This window comes from Pelophylax lessonae (genome assembly GCF_965119305.1).
Source record: "Pelophylax lessonae genome assembly, chromosome: 3".
NCBI classification, from domain to species: domain Eukaryota; kingdom Metazoa; phylum Chordata; class Amphibia; order Anura; family Ranidae; genus Pelophylax; species Pelophylax lessonae.
Genome location: NC_138770.1, coordinates 232,368,856 through 232,384,243, shown reverse-complemented (window position 1 = coordinate 232,384,243; position 15,388 = coordinate 232,368,856). Strand labels below are relative to the sequence as shown.

The window sequence follows — 15,388 nt, the reverse complement described above, 5'->3', positions numbered from 1 at the left end:
AGACCACCCCCGACCTCAGCTAGCTCTAGCACTTCTAGAAGTGTGGCAACTGTGGGGGAAAGACTGTCAAAATCCTATACAAAACCATTTTGCTATTCCTGTATTAACAAATTGGCAGGACAGGAAGCCTCAGAGCTCATGAAGGATTTTCTGAAAAATATTCAGGAAGAAATGTTGGCCACGGTACATTCCTTTAGGGCTGCGGAGGCTACCCCTCAGCTAACAAGAGTCTCCTGAGATAATCCCAAAAGATAATTCGTCCTCCCAGGAGAGCTCGATCTCAAAAGCGAGTCCTGCTATTTTTCTACCTGGATCACAAAATCTTCCTTTGACTCAGACCAGGAAAGGGGAGGATCCAGAGGAAGGAGGGAGACAGCAGAAAACCCTGACCAGCTCAGGGGAAGACTCAGAAAGGGAAAGTGACAGTGAAAAAGAGGGAGGGAACTACAGTGAATAGAAACCTCTTCGTCCTAGAAGACATGGAGGGGCTCCTCCAAGCAGTATACCCTACAGAAGAGATTCCAGAACCATCAAAAGTTTGTTCAGCACAGGAAAAAACGTATAAAGGTCTAACTAGAGCCCAGTCTAGAGTAATCCCTATTCACTCATCCCTAAAGGATATGATCCTAAAGGAATGGAAAACACCTGGGAACTCAGTATCCAGACATAGGGCATGGAAAAGGAGATATCCCTTTAATGAGGAGTAGCTAGGAAAATTTTTAAAAAAATCTGAAATTAGACGCTCTTTTAGCTCAGGTATCAAAAAGATCTGATCTATCTTTTGAGGACGCTGGGAATATAAGAGATGTCATGGAAAGGAAGGCTGAATCTCTACTAAGGAAGGCCTGGAGCACTAAGGAAGGCCTGGAGTGCTAATTTCCTTAACATGACTACAGCCTTAGCTGCTACATGCATGGCCAGAAACCCAGATTTCTGAGTTGGGAGACTGACCAAGCATGTCTCAGTAAACAAAGGGTCCCAGGATATCCTAGACTCTCTAGCAGTGATAGGAAAAGCTGTAGCTTATCTAGCCGATACTGCAGTAGAGTCAGTAATAGCCTCGGCAAAAACGGCAGCACTTGTTAAGTCAGCCAGGAGGGCTTTATGGGTTAAAACTTGGGAAGGAGGAGATGTTGCCTCCAAGTTAAAACTCTGTGCATTCCCCTTCGAAGGGCCCTTACTATTTGGACCTGGGCTGGATGAAACCCTAGCAAGGTCTTCAGAAATAGGGAAAACGATTCCCTAACAAAACAAAAAAGGAAAAACAAAAAGAGAAACTTTTTTCGTGCCCCCCAGGATAGATATCCACAAAGGCCCTTTAGAGGACAAACAAAAAGAGGAGGCCTGGGAAAAGGAAGGCAAAGAGGGAGTTTTCTTTTCCCCTCCTATGGCATAAGGGAGCCAAAGTGACGCCAAGGTCAAGGTGGGAGGCAGGTTATCCCTTTTCCTTCCCCAGCATAAGGGAGCAAAAGTGACGCCAAGGTCAAGGTGGGAGGCAGCTTATCCCTCTTCCTTCCCCAGTGGGAAAACATATCTGCCAGTCCTTCCCCAGTGGGAAAACATCTGCCAGTCCTTACATTCTAAAAATTATTCAGGAAGGATACCGACTGGAATTTCTGTCTCCACCAGTTCCACAGGGTAACCCTGACTTATCCGTCAAAGGATTTAAAAAAGAGAGAAGCCTTTCTAGGAGGGATTTTGGACTTGGCAGATCAAAAGGTGATAGCCCCTGTGCCACTAGACCAACATTACCAAGGTATTTACTCCCACATATTTGTAGTGCCAAAACCGTCAGGAAAGCATCGCCTGATTATAAATCTCAGGAACTTCAACAAATTCCTAATATACAAAAATTTTTCGAAAGAAAATATCCACTCGGTCAGAAAGAACCTACTAGGGGATGTTTTCATGACTACCCTGGATCTCAGGGATGCCTACCTACATGTTCCAATTCTTCAAGAACACCAGGCCTTCCTGAGATTTGCGGTGGTCACCGAAGAAGGGACGGCACACTGGCAGTTCAGGGTCCTTCCCTTCGGTCTAGCATCCAGTCCAAGGATCTTTACAAAAATCCTGGCAGAAGCAGTGGCTTACATGCACATGCAAGGATTAACCTTGATCCCATACTTTGACAACCTGCTGATATATGCTCCATCAGCAGAACAAACCTGGGGAGATCAAAAGAGTGTTAGACATGTTACAAACACTGGGATGGTTGACAAATATAGAAAAGTCTTCCATGAAGCCTGCGCAAATTCAAATCTATTTAGGGTATCAGATAGATTCCAGAGCCCAAAAAAATCTTCCTCCCGGAGGAAAAAGTGGAAAAGGTGGTCTCAGCGGTAAAAAACGCTTGTTCTCTCCCTCTGTACTGCAGGAGACAGGTTATGAGAATCCTGGGATTAATGACAGCTTGCATCCCAGCTGTGGAATGGGCACAACTCCATCCAAGAGACCTGCAGTATTTCCACCTGTCCTCCTGGGACACAAGACAAGAGTCTGTGGACGAGAGGTTAGCTCTTCCCTCCCAGGTAAAGGCTGCCCTAAAATGGTGGACAAGGCCACAAAATCTCAGGAAGGGCAGGTCCTGGGGTAAACAGAAACCCTCTGTAATCACCACAGATGCAAGTACCTGGGGGTGGGGAGCTCATCTACAGGGAGCTCACTCTCAAGGCACCTGGGATACACAGGTAGCAAAAACCTTGTCCAATTACAGGGAACTCAGAGCTGTAGGAGAAGCCCTAAGGTCTTTTGAAAAAGTAATTTCAGGAAAAGAGGTCCAGATATATTTAAATGCTACAACAGTAGCTTACCTGAACCACGGGACAAGGTCAGAGACCCTGTTAAAGAAGACATAAAAGGGAAGGACAATTGGGAAGCAGATTTCCTCAGCTGCCAGGCCATAAAGGAAACAGAGTGGGAACTAAACCCAGGAGTGTTTCAAATGGTAGTCCAAAAGTTTGGACATCCAGAAGTAGACCTGTTTGCCATCCACCAGAACAGAAAAGTAAAAAACGGAATTTTGTAAAATCTTACCTGAAAAATTCCTTTCTCTGAGTCCTCCGACAGTCGCCGCCACTTCATATTCATCACTAATGGGGTTATTGACCTTTGCTCCGCAGGAGTAGCTAGGCAACAAGAATTGTTAATATCAAAGCTTTTAGCATATCCCACCCCTAGGGGGTGGTCCCCTCAGTCAATACCTCCCTGCTTCCTGCATTCCAACTCAGTTTCAGTAGCATAGCAGTAGAGTACATAAACCCCAAAAAGAGGGGCGGGGGCGGCGACTGTCGGAGGACTCAGAGAAAGGAATTTTTCAGGTAAGATTTTACAAAAATTCCGTTTCCTCTTATGTCCTCCGACAGTCGCCGCCACTTCATATTCATCACTAATGGGGACGTCCCACAGCAGTGTAGACATGAGGGGTGGGAAAAACGCAGCCGCGCCTAAAGCAACGCAGTACCCACATCATAAAGAAGGAACCTTACCAAGGTAAGAAAACCAACTGGGCAACAGGAAAAAAGTGCTCAACAGGAGCAACAACCCAGGAAGACAAGTAACCTGGGGGTAAAAAACACCCCGACAGCCAAGGACCCAAGCAAGGGACCCTAAGGCACTGCCGCACTAAGAACTTTACGGCCAAAGGAAGCATCTGCCGATGCCTGAACATCCACCTTGTAAAATTTTGAGAAGGTGTGAACGGACGACCAAGTCGCCGCCTTACACACCTGGGCCACAGAAGCCCGATGATGACAGGCCTAAGACGTACTCAAAGATCTGGTAGAGTGCGCCTTCACAGGGAAGGGAGGAACCTTCCCCCTCAAAGCATAGGCCTGCTCAATGGTCTGTCTGATCCATTTGGCGATGGTAGAAGCCAACGCCGCCATGCCCCGCCGAGGTCCCTCTGGAAGGACGAATAGAGAATCCGACTTGCGAAAAGACTTAGTCGATGCCAGGTAAACCCTGATTGCCCGAACATCATCCAAGGAATGCAAGGCCACCTCCTTCGGATGTTTAGGCTTCGCGCAAAGGGAAGGCAAGACAATGTCCTCATTGAGGTGAAATTCCGAAATCCTCTGCGGAAGAAAAGACGGGTTAGGTCGCAAGACCACCTTATCTAAATGAATCACCACCAAATCACCTAAGTGATCGCCACCAAAAAGGCAACCTTCTTGGACAACAGAGACAACGAGATCTCCCTGATCTTTTCGAAGGGAGCATGTTGCAACACAGATAGAACAAGGTTTAAGTCCCATGGAGGCAAAGGCTCCCTCCTAGGAGGGACCAAGTGTCGCACCCCCTGAACAAAAGTGTGAATCAACGAATTAGATGCCACCGGGCGCTGAAAAAGGATGGCCAGCGCAGAAATCTGACCCTTAATCGTGGCCAGCGCCAAACGCTGGTCCACACCAGCTTGGAGGAAAGCCAACACTCTCGACACGGAATACGAGTGAGGGGAATACCCCCTGGACTCACACCAGGCAAAGTACACTTTCCAAGTACGGTAATAAATCTTCCCCGAAGAGGCTTTTCTAGCCTTGATCAAAAAGGGAATGACCTCAGGGGAGAGACCCCTATCCTTCAGGACCTGACTTTCAACAGCCAGGCCGTTAAAGCCAGCGACTGTAAAGCAGGATGGAATATCGGTCCTTGAGACAGGAGATCTTCTCGAAGAGGCAGACGCCACGGAGCGTCGACCGCCAGGTTCACGAGGTCTGCGTACCAAGACCGGCGAGACCAGTCCGGCGCCACCAGAATCACCGTGTGCGGTTCCGAGGCCAACCTGCGAAGGAGCCTGGACAGCAGCTGAATCGGTGGAAAGGCATACATAAGACGATACTGATGCCAGGGCGCTACTAACGCATCCGAGGCGTCCGCCCGAGGATCGCGCGTTCTTGCCACGAACTTTTCCACCTTGTGGTTTAGACGAGACGCAAACAGGTCCACATCCGGGGAACCCCACTTCGCGCACAACATCTGGAAGACATCCGGGTGAAGGGACCATTCCCCCTGGTCCAGGGTCTGGCGACTCAGATAATCCGCCTGCCAGTTCTCCACCCCTGGAATGTGAACTGCAGATATCGCTGGGACGTGCGTCTCGGCCCAAGACAGAATGTCGGCCACTTCCTGAGCCGCTCGGGCACTCCTGGTGCCCCCTTGGTGGTTGATGTAGGCCACCGCTGTGGCATTGTCCGTCTGCACCCGAACCGGACGGCCCTGGAGCCTGTCCGTCCAACGCAGAGATTTATCGCTCGCAATTCCAGAATGTTGATCGGAAGGGAGGATTCCTCCTCCGACCAAGTTCCCTGGGGGGACAGAACGCCCAGAACACCACCCCAGCCCGACAGGCTGGCATCCGTGGTGATCACCGTCCACGACAAGGGACGAAAGGACTTGCCCCCCCGACACCGCCGGGGACTGGAGCCACCACAGAAGACCCCTTCTGGTGCGTTGGCTCAATGAGATCCTCAGATCCAGGGACTGCGGACGCCCGTCCCACCTGGCCAGGACCTCCGCCTGAAGATCCCGCGTGTGAAACTGGGCGAAGGGAATCGCCTCGAAAGCCGAGACCATCAAACCCAGACACCTCATACACGTCCGGAGGGACGAGCACTGATTGTCCCTGAGGGACTGGACTTAGTCCTGAAGCGTCCGGAGCTTGTCTTCCGGCAGGAAGACCTTCGCTTGAACAGAGTCCAGGATTATCCCCAGGTAGGGAAGACGAACCGACGGACACAGCGTTGACTTCGGAAAATTTATCGTCCAACCAAAATCCTGCAGAGTCTGCATCGTGATGGACAGGTTGTTCACCAGGCCCTGACTGGTCGGAGACTGAATCAAGATATCGTCCAGATACCCCAAGACAGAAATGCCCTGGGCTCTCAATAAAGCCAGGACCGGCGCAAGCACCTTGGTGAAAACCCGCGGAGCCCGAAGCGAGACCAAAGGGTAACGCCACAAATCGGTATAGATCCTCCGCAATGGCGAATCGAAGGTACCTCTGGTGACCCTCGAAAATGGGGATGTGAAGGTACGCATCCTTCAAGTCGATGGAGGCCATGAATTCTCCCGGAACCAGAGCAGCTACCACTGATCGCAGGGATTCCATGCGGAACTTGCGAACCCGCACAAAGCGGTTCAGAGCTTTTAAGTCCAGAATCGGACGTACCTTGCCCTCCTTTCTGGGCACAGTGAACAGATTGGAATAGAAACCTCGAAATCTGTCCCGATGAAGCACAGGAACCACCACTCCCTGGGCCCGCAGGTCCCGCACCGCCAGGTGCAGATCCTGCAAGCGCTCCGGAGACAGCTGAAGATTTGAGGGAAAAAATCTGCTCGCCGGCCGAGAGAGAAACTCGATCTTGTATCCAGATCGAACGATTTCCTGAACCCACCTGTCCCGAATGAGGGCCAGCCAGGGTTGAAGAAAACCGAGCAAACGTCCCCCCACCCCAGAACCGGGTGAGGGCGCCCCTTCAGGCCGAATTGGTATTGGCAGTGGACCCGGACTGGGTCCACGGCCTCTTCTGGGAGCCTTGGCCCTTGAAGGGCTTGCTCTTATAGTGCGACCGAAAGGCACGAAAGGACCCCTGAGAGGACCTAAACGAGGTATTCTTCTTACCGCGAACAAACTTATTCTTGTGAGTTTGGGGTAAGAGAGTGCTCTTACCCCCGGAAATTCCCTTTATCAGAGTATCCAAAGACTTGCCAAAAAGGCGAGATCCCGCGTAGGGCAAATTAGCTAAAGTCTTGCGAGATGATTGGTCAACCGACCAACATTTCAGCCATATCAGGCGACGGTTCAATACCGCCACACCTGATAGGCGTGCAGCCAAAGGAACTAAATCCAAGTCCGCATCACACAAATACATGACACCCTGATGAATCTGATCCACCATAGCCAACGTTGTCGGCGGGGCAGAGTCAGCCACCAGGATGCGCCTGAGCACCTGCGTCCAATCTGCAATAGCCTGGGCTGCCATAATGGAAGCAAAAATAGGTTTCAGCATAGAACCAGCAACTGTATAAGCATGACGGGCCAGAGATTCCAATCTCCTGTGCGTAGGGTCCCGGAACACCGGGGTATCCTCAGCAGGGATCGCAGTGGATTTATTCAAAACCGCCACCGCGTGATCCACCTGAGGCGGCACGCACCAACGCTCATCAGTGGTGGGTGTAAATGGATAACGCAGCTTGAACCTACTTGGCACAGCAAAAGGCTTCTTTAAATTGCGCCATTGCTCATCAACAGCGCGCTGAAATTCCGCAGAGCAAGGAAAAACCTGCGATGTTTTGCGTTTCCTTTGCGTCCCATAAGAGGACATCAAAGCAGGAGGACATGGTTCATCCTGCAAATGCAGTGTTTGCTTGATAGAAGCAGCCAACTCATCCATGAGTGCAAGCTCTTCAGACGAGCCAGGGGGAGAATTATCAACTCCTACCTCAGCCTCCCCCTCAGACCCCCCAAGGTCTAGAGATGAGCGAGACCCTGAGAAGGGCACTCCAGCCATAGCAGCCCCATCGCCCTCTGAATCAGAGGAAATAGACACTCTGGGCCGTTTTGCGGATCGATCAGCCACTAGCATCTGCACCTGAGCAGCCAAGTTCGCCACAATAGCAGCCAGATCAGCCCCCGCGGGGGATGCAGCAGCCCCTTGGCCCCCCACCAAGGTGGGAGGAAACTTGCAATCCTGAGAATCCATGCCCCAGCAAAAGTTGAAAAAAGGAGTACTGCCCCTTTAAGACCGCGGCGAGCGTAGCCCACCGCACACTACTGAATACACCGACCCCCACAGGGATAAGAACACTGGGCAAGGAATACAGGAAAAGGAAAGGTAAAAACCTGGAGAGATCACACAGGCTGCTACCACCGATCGCTGTTCCAGAGCAAAAGGAAGTGATGCAATGACTGACCGCCCTATAAAGCCTATGCAGGCTACACAAACATGGCCGCTCGGCTGAGGATTCCTTAGGCAATGAGAAAATGGCGCCGACATGTGGCCTGATCGATCGCCGCCAAAATGGCGGCGCTTGGCGCCAAAACACCGCGCCGTACCACACACACCCGGTCACCATAATTTGCCGCAAAAAAATGGCGGGCCGCAGTAGCGACCACCGCACAGCATGTCAAAACCAGTCTGCCCCATACCTTCACATAGCAGAGCGGGAGAGCCCACCCCCCCCCCCCCCGCAGCCCGCAGAAAGGCAGCTATTCCACACAGGAATCTGACAGGGAGCTCAGCATTTACACAGACATGCAGGGTCACACAGTCCCAGACTGACACCCAAAACAGACAGGTCCCCACATAGATTTTCACTTACCAGTCCGGATGGCGTGGGGAGCCTTCTCCAGCGACCAAACTGCTGCACTGAGGACAGGGAGAGTCGCAGCCAGGACGCAGTGGAACTGCGGTGCGAAACCGCAATGGCGTCCGGTGAGGCAGCATCCCTGCAGCGAACAGGGATGGGTAGTTCAATGTGCCAGGGCGAACCTAAGCTGAACGCTCGATGGCAGGCTGGGAAGCCCCTGGCCCTGATCCCTGGAATCCAGGGTGGCCAGTCCGAGACCCAGCTCCGCATGATCATCTTCATCCGAAGAAACTAACTAATGCTGAAAAATAACAGCTAAGTAAAAGAAAGAGAAAAATACTCAAAACAAAATCAAAAAGAGAACAGAGCCTGAGACTGAGAGTCCCAGCACAGGATCAGCCTGCTACTCCTAAGCTAGGCATTAGAAACTGAGTTGGAATGCAGGAAGCAGGGAGGTATTGACTGAGGGGACCACCCCCTAGGGGTGGGATATGCTAAAAGCTTTGATATTAACAATTCTTGTTGCCTAGCTACTCCTGCGGAGCAAAGGTCAATAACCCCATTAGTGATGAATATGAAGTGGCAGAGGTCCAGATCTATTTAAATGCTACAACAGTAGCTTACCTGAACCACGGGACAAGGTCAGAGACCCTGTTAAAGACGACATAAAAGGGAAGGACAATTGGGAAGCAGATTTCCTCAGTTGCCAGGCCATAAAGGAAACAGAGTGGGAACTAAACCCAGGAGTGTTTCAAATGGTAGTCCAAAAGTTTGGACATCCAGAAGTAGACCTGTTTGCCACCCGCCAGAACAGAAAAGTAAAAAAGTTATTTTCCTTGTCAGGGGAAAGCGGGGCATTGCGTCTGGATGCTCTGTCACAGACACAGCACTTCAAATTAGCATATGTCTTTCCTCCCCTAAATCGGATTCCCAGAAAATTACAGAAGCTCAGCGGGTTTCCAGGGCTGCATCTCATCCTGATTGCGCCTTGGTGGCCAAGGAGGACTTGGTTTGCAACCCTGAAGACTTTGTCGGTAGCAACTCCCAGGAAACTACCAGAAATCCAAGACCTGTTAAGCCAGCGACCAGTTTCTCACCGCAGACCACAATTCTTTCAATTTACGGCTTGGTTAGTGAGCGTAAAATACTAAAAGACAAGGGCTGCTCAGATACTCATTGACACACTGCTTCTAAGCAGGAAGCCTGTAACAAGAAAAATGTATTCCAACATTTGGAAAATTTTCTGCACCTGGCAGAGTAAAAAAGCTTTTTCTTCTGCCTCTGTCCCCATAATCCTTGAATTTTTACAGGATGGAGTAGATAAGGGTGTGGCAGTTAACACCCTTAGGGTACAGATAGCAGCACTTTCAGATTTTCTAGAAAAAAATCTTGCAAATGAATCCTTAATTAAAAGATTTTTATTAGCAAGGCAGAGAGCGACCCCAATGGTGAGGGAGACATTCCCTCCTTGGGATCTATCTAGGGTACTAGAGGCAATATCTAGTGAACTCTTTGAACCCCTAGACAAAATTCCCCTAAAATTCTTGTCCCTAAAACTAGTCTTCCTCTTGGCTGTCACGACAGCCAGAAGGATTGGGGATTTGCAAAGTTTGTCCATGAAAGAACCTTTTATGTTGGTCCTGCCAGATAGGATTATTCTTAGGCCAGACCCTCTGTACCTGCCAAAAGTAGCTTCAGCTTTTCACAGAAAACAAGAAATAATCTTACCTTCCTTCTGTGATAATCACAAAAATGAAAAAAAGAGAAAAAATGTCATCACTTGGATATAAAGAGGTGCCTCCTAGTATATCTAGAATGAACCAGGGAATTTAGAAAATCTAGCCATCTTCTGGTTCTCCATTCTGGACCAAGAAGGGGACTGCAGGCGTCAAAGCCGCCAGTCTCTAGGTGGATTAAACAAGCCATTACCATATCTTATACATTTTCAGGTTGCCCTGCTCCAGCAAAGCTGAAGGCACACTTGACAAGGGCCCTGGCAACATCCTGGGCAGAAAAAGCGGGAGCTTCCTGGGAACAGATCCGTAATGCAGCTACCTGGTCCAGTCAAGACACTTTCCTGAAGCACTACCATGTGGAGGTATTATCTCAACAAGACCTTGCCTTTGGCTGAAAGGTTTTACAGGCAGTGGTCCCGCCCTAAGGTAGGCCTGTATGGGTTCCTTTATTATCCTCTCACGCGTTGCCGTGCTGGAAGGGTATATGAGGAAACTTACCGTTAGTGTACTGGTAACGGACTTTCTATAGATCCTTCCAGGACGGCCGGCCTGCTTCCCACCCTATAAAAAGGGGGAGGATTTATATAAAAAAAAAAATGTGTGTGTTAAGTTACTGTATAACTATGTGACAAGTATCCCTTGTACATCGGTTGGAAACCTACTTTCCATTACTGAGGGACAAGGGGAAGGGTGAACCTTTTAACAAGCCTTAATTGATTGTGTTTCCGGTGGGGTGGAGCATACTATCTCTCACATGTTGCCTTCCTGGAAGGATCCATAGAAAGTCCGTTACCAGTACACTAACGGTAAGTTTTTACTTTCTTCTCGGCTCCTCCTCTTTTTTTCTCACTTTTGCTTTCTATAACCTCTTTCCTTGATCCCAGCATCACACCAGCTGTAGTCCCTCTATAGGGACAATGAGTGAGACTGTAACCCCCTTTATGCTAATACTCTCTACTAGTCTAATCCTGAAAAGAGTCCCTCTCCATAAGCCACCTATAATAAGGTTCACAACCCTTTTCCAGTATCAGGAGCTCGATTCTTTATATTCCGCTCATAAATAGGGGCAGCCACGCCTCCGTTTAATGGGACCACCCCTACATATTTGACAAATACGTCTCTACCCGTATATTGTATGCTGTAATGAATAATTCCTTCTCCTTACCACATGCTGTGACGATGTGCAATTTTCTACTATCTTTTTCTCTGTGCTGTTCCCGCTGTGGAAAACATGTCATGCCTGTCAATTTTTAAACTCAATAACGTTTTTAAGGAAACGTAAAAATAAAATTGTAGGGCTTCCACTACTTAATCACTGCAAAATACTTACCTATAGGGGGTGATACATAATTTAACACAATTTAATAAACATTGACCAATCTAGCTTTATAAATCAAATAGGTAAAATCAAACTAAAAATATTGCAACACAATAATATACTTCGTATAATGACTTACTAAGCAATCCATTTTTAGGACAGATAAATCTGGCCACTGATTTTAAATAGGCAAGAGATACCTTTATATAATTTTCCAAAATTAGCCACAATGCCAAGAACATGTTGTAGGTAACTATGCAGGTTTTTCTATTAGGTGTCAGGTTCTTTGCGTAGGGTATTCTACTTGGTCTGGGAGGTTTTGCAGAGTATTATTATTTAATAATTATAACCTAATAATGTTTTAACTCTTGCCTACTTAAAGGGGATTGTTTACCATAAGCATTTTACTAATGCAAAGTGCAGCTGGGGTGCTGTACAAAAAGATGATAAAGATACAGGGATATTTTCAGTCTATCTTGTATTGCATGAATAAAATGTGCCATGTTCAATTCATTCTATGCATGATCCAATATTCTGCTGGATGGCTGGAGGGCCACCGCAAGTATGTTCATATTACCAAAATGAGACCATGTGCACAGGCAGAGAGCCAGGGGGGAAGTTATGAAAGATCAGTCCCCCATTGCTGTATTACGTGACAGCTGGGAACAGCCATGAGCCAATAAAATGAGTTCAACACCCATACAAGGAAACCATGACCAAGGTGAAAGAGGGCTCCTTAATTTATTTTTTAACTATTATGTTTTAGTTCTCCTGTACCATGACAATTCTAGAATTATGTGAAAGCATTTATATAAAATAGCATTGGCATCGTTAAATCAATTATTTCTGTATCAGGAGTATTCTGTATCTTGCTTAAAGGAATAGAATGAATAGAATTAATCGTGATTGTGATTGGGGAAATGTGACACTAGGAATAGTATCAGGAAAAAAGGTGGCTGGTTTAACAAGCCCACTAAAAATACTTTTTTCACTTACCGCTATAATGTCAGCTTCTACAGGCAGCAAGCAAACAGCCACAAAGATGAAGACTGTCCACAGGCAGATGCTTCTCAAACAAACACATTTTCTTAGAGTGTCCATTATGATGACCAGTACCTGTCAATACAAATTAAATATTACATCAGTTTCCCTTAATTTGACAGTAATTCAAGTAAAAAAACAAATGATTAAATGTATGAGATGTATGGGTTTACGTTTTTTAGCTTCATCCGATTTCCTGTGAGCTGCTAATATATAAACAATCTTTCCAGCCCTCTGAGAAGTATACACTTTCTATTAAAATAAGTTAAGTTACTTGTGGGAAGGACTACTGTCTTCTCTGGGTTCTTATGCAGACAATCTTGACTGATGTTGTCGGAGTTTCCTGCTCTACCCGTCCCTCCCTCCTTCTCTCACACAGCCCACCGTTCGGATTGATTCTTTTTCAGACAGCCTCTATTTGCACACTGTGTAGCTGCCTGCTATGCTGTAGATCTGTAAGAGAATTGATCTGAGCTGTATGAGAGTAGCTGTGCTGCCTGTGCTCAGACTGTGTGCAGTACGGGGATGTAAGGGGCCTAATGAGCAGAGCTTCCATGGAGGATGTGGGGCAAAAAGGAAATCTGGCATAGCCATCCTCAACATCCCCTCCCTGATCCAGCCACATCTATACCGCTTATATATTTTTCACTATGCTCAGAAATAGCACAGTGCCTGAACTTGCTTACTGTTCAAGCGCGCATCTGGTAAATAGGGATGGCCACATCTCCCAGTAGAGGAGGGACAGAAAGAGGAGGCGGCTGAAGTTGTAACCACCCCTTCTAAAAACTTTTAGACAGCCAATTGGACGGTTACTGGGACCTAAATTGGTGGATGAAGTGCCTCTGCTGCAAAAAACAAAATGAGGGGGGAAAGAACAGCAAATTATCATGCAATAATTATAATAATAATAATATTATAATATTTATTTTGCCTATTTAATACTTCTCCTTTAAAACATACCCAATTTAAAATTCAAATGTGAGCCTTGAAAAACATACAGGTAATCCAACAAACCTGTCCAGAACTTCACATTTTTTAGATTATAGTGCACAGGCCACCTAGCTGTCTAAAGGCTGTGTGAATCTGCAGGTTTGTGATTTCCAATCCAATTTAACAGTCTTAATGCACAAGGCTACAGCATATTAGGAGTATGATCACTGTGGTCCAACCACATCCAAACAAATGAGAGGTTTTTGTAAAAGGAATATGGATATCATATGAATATATAGCTCAGCAACATCAATGAGTACGAAAATGTACACTGCGAGTACGCCCTTAGATTACATTGAAGAAAAAAAAAAAACATGAACAAGGTGTCGGATTCACAAATCAAGGTCGTGGCTGTGAGGTAGAGCCCTGCAAATTGGATTCCTCTATTATTGGGGGATTGTGAAGGGCAATTCAATTTTACCATTAAAGCATAGTGCTATAAAGTTTAAAATATTTCTGCATTTATTCCACGTTAAAAAAACTCCCAAATGAGAAAATATGGAGTATACATAACAAAGTAATAAAGACATTTACAAACAATATCCACATAGAAACACTAGAACAATGTCTGTAATATGTAACATATCTAGTAGATCCAAAGTGGTAATTCCAGCTATGCATTGATGCCATTGCATCATACTTGCACATAAGTATATTGGATGCTTTTCAGAGCTGGAAATTCCAACGCGTTTCAAACATTCAACTCTTTTCTTCATCAGGGATTATATACCACTCTGTAATCATAAATGACCATAATTGAGTCTAAGACATCCAGTATGTAAACATATCATGATGATATACAATCGTATATAAACACAGACACTACATCAAAAGGATCATTGAGTCACAGCATTAACCCACAGACCGCTTGTTGACAGACTATACCAGTTCACCCAAGATTGCACAAGGATCATATTGTGTGCTTTCCAACCATTAGATTATCCTCAAATATTAGGGACCTAGGGACCTTGGCGAATACTGAAAATAAACACAAGAACGCAGGTATCTGTAGATATATCCTGCAGTAACGATACGAGAAGAGAGGGGAGAAAGAGACAAGGTCCCTTTTAAAGCTTCCCAAAAAATAAATATCCCATGTACTTACAAAAAAGGGGGATGTGGATGTGAGTATGGAAGTCCCAGTAGTGAGGAGGGTTTCCGGTTAGCTTCTCAAAGGGGCATAGCCCTTTTCAGGATCGCAAGTACTGCCTTCCTGTGCCGCTCATCCAGGCAGAGGGGATCACTCCTCAATTTACCTGCTGAGCTGTTATTTTATTCTTTTTTCATTTTTCTGAACTTTGAAAAAAATCGTTGGTATATACTGTTGAAATACTCTTGTGTTTGCTTTGCTGTGCTGTCATGTGTATGCACTGATTTATAAGGTGTGTGGATTTGGCACTGCAGCAATGTGGGATACAGGAAAAAAATAGTTCTAAAAAAAAAAAAAAAAAAAAATTGCATACTAATTCCACAGATAGTCCTGACAGGGTACCACAATCCTACATTATTGCACCCGGCACAGGAAGGCCCCAGTCATGGCATTGGAGCCTTTTTATATCAGTTAGGGTAAGGCTTCAACATCCTGTTCCTTCCCCTTTATCCAGATAAACAAACTGGATTGGTGCCATTTATTCCCTGTGTCAACAGCAATCTCCCTCTGTACTGTGTATATTCGGTCCTGGGGAGGGGCATCCAGCAGAGTGCTCTGTGTAGCCGCGATATATGGCTGCGCATGCACGATTAGTTGGGAGCGGACCGACAGTGATATGTGCGATATTGCGCATGCGCAGTACTTAGCGTAAGGGTCCTCTGCCTGGCTGAGCGACACAGGAAGGCAGGACTTGCGATCCCGAAAAGAGCTATACCCATTTGGCAAGCCAACTGTGAACCCTCCTCACTACTGGGACTTCCATACTCACATCCACATTCCTCTTTTTTGTAAATACATGGGATATTTATCATCGGGGAAGCTTTAAAAAGGGACCTTGTCTCT

The 15,388-nt window shown here is 46.8% G+C and overlaps 1 protein-coding gene across 1 annotated transcript in view; it reads right to left on the bottom strand.

Annotated features, from left to right (window-relative positions):
• The window catches only part of RNF13 (ring finger protein 13), a 217,244-nt gene extending 204,768 nt beyond the window's left edge, over nt 1–12,476 (bottom strand). The window contains exon 1 of the mRNA XM_082249211.1: nt 12,361–12,476. Coding sequence (XP_082105337.1) covers nt 12,361–12,465 — 105 coding nt within the window. The 5' untranslated portion in view covers nt 12,466–12,476. The remainder of the gene's footprint in view (nt 1–12,360) is intronic.
• Nucleotides 12,477–15,388: the final 2,912 nt, after the last annotated feature.